General features: G+C 35.9%; 1 protein-coding gene across 1 annotated transcript; it reads left to right on the top strand.

Moving 5' to 3' along the window:
- Nucleotides 1–1,248: 1,248 nt before the first annotated feature.
- On the top strand, nt 1,249–4,209 carry LOC111402881 (abscisic acid receptor PYL8-like). Its single transcript, XM_023031196.1, has 3 exons — nt 1,249–1,563; nt 2,409–2,624; nt 3,650–4,209. Exons 1-3 carry the CDS (start codon nt 1,441–1,443, stop codon nt 3,866–3,868), a joined length of 558 nt encoding a protein of 185 aa, XP_022886964.1. The 5' UTR covers nt 1,249–1,440; the 3' UTR covers nt 3,869–4,209.
- The last annotated feature ends 1,576 nt before the right edge of the window (nt 4,210–5,785 follow it).

The raw sequence follows: 5,785 nt of genomic DNA, 5'->3' as shown, positions 1-5,785 counted from the left end.
CTTCTACATTTCTTTGCACAGAAGGTTATTTTGACGATTTTACCCTCCAATAAAATGAAACAAAAAGAAATGAAAAGAAAAAATAAAGAATTAATTGCAATCATAGTCCCAAATTTTTTTAAAATTTATAAATCAGTCATAATTTATTGTGAATTACAAAAAATTTAAAATTAAGTAGAGAAAAGAAACTTGAATGTACAGGAAAATAATCAAGAAATGGAGAAATTTTTTAATCTTAACCAATGAAAATGAAAAAAATTTGAAGATTACGTGATTTTTGCCTCAAATCTTCCATCTACTCTTCACTAAATAAAAATTGAGATTTATACTTACCCATTTTTGAAGATTTTCAATTTCATTGGCTATGGTTAAAAAATTTCTCTATTTCTTGATTATTTCTCTGTATATTCAAGTTTCTTTTTTTTATTATGGGGTAATTTTAAAAATTTTCAGTTCACAATAAATTGTGACCGATATGTAATTTTTTTGAAAATTTGGGACTATTATTGTAATTAATTCTTTATTTTTTTCTTTTCTTTTCTTTTTGTTTTATTTGAATGGAGGGTAAAATTGTAAAAACAAATGAAAATGACCTTCTGTGCCAAGAAATGTAAAAGGTAGGGGCGAAAATGTTAAAAAATAAAAGGTAGGGATGCTTTTCACAATAAACTTGAAAGATAGAAACGTTTTGTGCCAATTACCCTATAAAAATTGAGATAAGGGATGGGGAAACTTACTAGCTCTTACCACCACTCGAGAGAGAGAAGAGAAGTAAGAAATTTGCCACTGTGAAAAATACTGGGATGTGCAATAAACATGTCACTTGGCATCAAATTTTAATGAATCAGAGTACTCATTTAATATGGGAGGTGATGAAGGGGCTATACATCAATTCTCACATTCTATTATCATTATGTAAAATGTTAAGCATTTTCTGTACACTATACGACAAAGATGATTTTAATCTTAATCTTTACTAATATTTTAGTTACTATGTGAATAGTAAAATTTGAAAACCACTTTGCTTTTCACTATTTGGCACGCAGAATTGACAATAAAATAAAGAAAATTGATAATTTATTTGTGTTGTTCAATCCATCGAAGACAAGCATACAACTCCAATAAAAAATGGCAAAAATCACCTCACGACCCCAGTAAATTTTTTTATTTTTATTCACTTTTTAGAATGTGGATAGAGAGAGAAAAATAATCAATTTATTATGGACCATTCAGCAATTCCATGTTCTAATGGCGGTGGCTTTTGGACTCTTCTGAAATCGCATTTGGATTCACGTTCACTCCCCCTTGCATACCTTTTCACACCGCATCTTCGCCCATACCTGAAAAAATCCGATTACCATTTTTTCAACCCGTTTGACCGACTAAGATCGGTGGAAAATCGGCTGATTGTCAACTGTTTGATTGGATAAGGTCAATATAATGAGCGGCGATAGACGGAACAGTGTAGAAGAGGAGTTCATCAGAAGACATCACAAGCATGAGGTTGGAGAAAATCAATGTAGTTCGTCATTGGTTAAGCACATCAAAGCCCCTCTTCCTCTTGTAAGTCAACGCTTCAATTTTGTGATTACGGATCCTTTATAGTTGCAGTTGTCAAATTTTGTCAGCTAATTTGATGAATTGGAGATATTTTTGGATGCTAATGTTTGTGAAGTTTATCAATTGCTCTGATTTTGTATTGATATGTGACAAATTTTAAATCCCATTTCTACATATTTTGAGCTAATATGATGAATTTGAGAGATTTTTGAATGGTATTGTTGGTATGTGACAGATTTTTAATCCAAATTCTAAATCTTTTGTGCTAATTTGATAAATTAGAGAGATTTTTGGCTTTTATTATTAGGCCAATATACCAATTGTTTTGGTTCACCAACTGGAAACATACTCCACAGCAAGACCCTCGCCCGCCTGATACTAGTTGAAGCAAGCTAGCCTGTGTTGGTTGGGTAAGAGGGAATTTCCATGGTAAAAGATTCATCCAGCCACACGTTTTCTACGGCTATCTATCTTGTTATGATTCCACCACAGTCGAAGATCTTTCTCTTGTTTTCCCTTTAAGTGACAAGGGGGGTGAGCTGCACCAAGCTGAAAGAGATTGTGAATCCCAAACTTGTCTACGCTCATCCAAACCGTCCTCAAATAGCGATCGGAAAGCAAAGCCCTTTCTTCCAATCCAAGACTTATGCAACATTTTTTTTTTATAAAAATTCCCCTTGCTTTTGTCCTAAATTGATGAATTAGAGATATATTTGGCTTTTTATTATTAGGCCAGTTTACCAGTTTCTTCGACTTATGTGGCAAATTTTATTTTATTTTACCTCTTTTTTTTTTTTTTTCCCAGTCAGATGCTTGATACATCGTGTTTGAATTTAAATTTCGTACAGGTGTGGTCCTTGGTGAGGAGATTTGATCAGCCACAAAGGTACAAGCCCTTTGTGAGTACTTGCATGGTGCAGGGTGATTTGCAGATAGGAACCGTTAGAGAAGTAAATGTGAAGTCAGGACTTCCAGCTACCACTAGCAAAGAGAGATTGGAGCTACTAGACGACGAGGAACACATCTTTAGCATGAGGATTGTGGGTGGGGATCACAGGCTAAAGGTATTAATCAATTAGCTTGATTCGTTTCAGAAATTTCTTAGAAGTTATATTGGTTGCGCTTTTAATGTTTAGCATAGTGGTATACTTTTGGTGTATTGATATGATCTTGTTTATATATGGTACGGAGTTATATATGTGAATTTCGGTTAGAGAGGGATTTGCTACATTTTAATCCTTGAATAAAATAAACGAAAGCTTTACAATTTAGCAAATTACTTGGTGAACTGCTTGTTCATTTCCTGATTTTCTTTATCACAATTTTAACTTGATTAATCAATTGAATTTCAAATACAATCTATGATATATATTTTTATTTTCCATTGAATTCAAAATTATTTTTTTCCTCAATTAGCTAAGTTTGTGAATAGTTAAGGCTATGGATTATGGACTGCTGTTGGTAGGTATGGTTAACTGTGAAATTTATTTGTAAAAGGTATTTTTCCATCCGGTTTGTGCAATATGATCAATTTTTCTTGTGAAGTGTAATTCTTTATTTGCTTCTTTTCATCCGAATTTGACACACACAGTCCGAATTTGACACACAGAGTCATAATTTGAGTTGTCTTTGCATTGAAAATGCCATACATCTTACCTGCCTATCTCTTGGTTGGTCAATTCAAAAGAATTGTGACAAAATCTCCTATATGGTGTCACTATGCATTTGGCCTTAACTCTTTGTTGTTAATTTTTTACTTATATGCGTTCACAGTGTTTTTCCAATTTGAGAATTGATGTGTATTAATTAAGGTTTCTACTGTTAAGGTTTTTTTCAACTTCTTTACAATAAAAAATTGGCCCAAAATTTTCATAAATTGAACCTTGCTTAAAAGCCAGTGCCTAGCCCAATGCTGAATTTTGGTCCACGCTAACACAAACTTCTAGATTGTCACCTGTTTATACAGGAAATTCAGTTAAGTTACTTGATCATATCATTTTCTAGTTTGCCAAGATTTTTTATCTTCATCATTAGCTGACTGAGCAGATACATTTTTTCTTTTCCTGTTTCCGCTTCAATAATTTTGTAGAACTACTCTTCCATTGTCACCGTTCATCCAGAGATCATTGATGGGAGGCCCGGGACTATGGTGATTGAGTCATTTGTGGTGGATGTGCCTGATGGAAACACGAAAGATGAAACATGTTACTTTGTTGAGGCCTTGATCAAGTGCAACCTGAAGTCACTAGCCGATGTCTCTGAGCGTTTAGCCGTACAGGACCGAACAGAGCCAATTGGTAGAGTCTGAGCACATTAAGATTTGACTGTAATCATCTTGGCAGAAGAACACCGGACTTTTAAGTAGAAGCGAGTTGAGAGACTGGTACTTGGCCAGTCCTTCTCGGTCTTTAAAGTATACTTATATGCTTCGTTTTCGTCAGTCATAAGTTGGTGTTTGCTTGTTGCTGTAGTTGCTTGGGATCTGTCTTGTTATTCAACACGTGGTTTCTTGAATGAATACCATCCATTTCATTTCTTACATGGACCTTGTTTTGAGACTGGATTGTAAAAATTGAAGGCTCGGAGATAACAGCTTTATTTGGGAGGTTTTAATAACTATGTCTTTATTTAAGTCATGTAATCATTATACGTCTGTGTGGTAAGCTGTATTGGATAGTACTGGAAACTAGTTTTAATGTAGATAGAGAAGCTAAAATCCTATTTAATGTACTGTCTAGTTGTGTACCAAATGTGGTGCATTAATATGGTAGTTTTTTATTGACTAATACGTAAAATAATCACTGACAATGTATATGTCACGTAGGATATTTGCGAATAACATTATTCTTGAAATACGGCGTTGGTGGTGATTATTTCTATTTGACTCAATTGCCTCGTTCAGCTTAACTATATATAGGAGGGTCCCATCCCGAATGATTACCTCATCTCCACTAAGAATTATGTTGAAATGCATTTGTTGACACATAAAAATTCAGCCCAAATCGAGCAGCACAAGGAGTGAAACCCAATTGGAGGATCCCCAAATCAAACAACCTAAAGAACGAAGCCCAATCGAACAAATCAAGATGAAAGCCCAAATAAGGAGGCCAAGAACGCGGTAACGCCATCGCCCAAGTTTGCAAGTCGCCCAGAATCTGAGCGAATGGAGTGTCATACAGTCGCCCAGAACTGTTACTCTATTCTCGCCCAAACCTTCAAGTCGCCCAAGGTCTTAACAACATAAAGCGTCGTGGTTATCAAGAAGTGCAGTTATCAAGGCAGTTATTGAAGCAGCCCTATCACGTTCCACGATTCAAGGAACTCAATCAAAAGCGGTTGAACGATGAAGAGTAATGACAGCAGTTAAAAAAGGCAGTTTTCATGACAAGTTGGCCATTACGAAGAAAGTGGGCAGTTATAGGACGATCAAGCAGTTTTTAGAGCGGTTGATCACAAAGAGATCGTCCATGAAGTATAAAAGGGAGAAAGGACATAGAAGCAAAGGACCGAATCCAAAACTCTCGAACAGAGAACATGTAATTTTCATTTCCTTAGTTTTTAGACTTAAACACTTTTCTTTCAGTAACTCGTGTGCTTGCGCCCTTTGGAGGCACGTTGTTTTTCACTTCCAATTGTAAAGTCATCGCCAATAAAAGAACACCCCTTTTTGGGACTTTATCTCAAGAGGTTTGTCCCTTACACAATCGTCTGATCCCTTTTAATTGTTAGCGACTAACCCGCGCGAAACAATTTGGCACGCCCAGTGGGACAGTGGTGTTAGGTGTTGAAAGTACAAAAGGGGAAACAATATGCCTAAGAGGTTCGATAAGGAAGCAGCAAGTCAGGGAGGAATCCAGTCTGTGATCGAGCGATATGAGGAGCAGCATGCTTCTCCACGAACAGATGGACAGAATCAGTGCAGTAACAGTCGTTACGAACCAATGACGGAGTTGAGTCCTCGAACCATGCGTGCATTACTTGGAGAACTCACACAAGACGTCGTTGAACAGGTAAATCTTCGAAGTATTCATAATATGGAAAGATTTACACAAAATGGGAATGTACACTATGACAACATGGCCAAACAACTAAAGACGTTGAACGAAACAATGAATAAGTTAGTAGGCCAAATATGTCAACCGGCTATACCTCTTACAAATCACTTTCAAACTAGGACGATCGTGGGACATAATCCCTCAGTCCTAAATTCGAGTTAAGGGGTAGA

The sequence above is a fragment of the Olea europaea genome, chromosome 11 (assembly GCF_002742605.1).
Source record: "Olea europaea var. sylvestris chromosome 11, O_europaea_v1, whole genome shotgun sequence".
Classification (NCBI taxonomy): domain Eukaryota; kingdom Viridiplantae; phylum Streptophyta; class Magnoliopsida; order Lamiales; family Oleaceae; genus Olea; species Olea europaea.
The sequence above is the reverse complement of the archived record's forward strand: the minus strand, read 5'-3'. Positions and strand labels throughout refer to the sequence as shown.

Coding starts and splice junctions, on each gene's coding strand:
- LOC111402881 (XM_023031196.1), top strand. CDS start 1,441: ATGAGCGGCGATAGACGGAACAGTGTAGAAGAGGAGTTCATCAGAAGA. Junction 1,564..2,408: donor TCAAAGCCCCTCTTCCTCTT/GTAAGTCAACGC, acceptor AATTTCGTACAG/GTGTGGTCCTTGGTGAGGAG. Junction 2,625..3,649: donor GTGGGGATCACAGGCTAAAG/GTATTAATCAAT, acceptor ATAATTTTGTAG/AACTACTCTTCCATTGTCAC.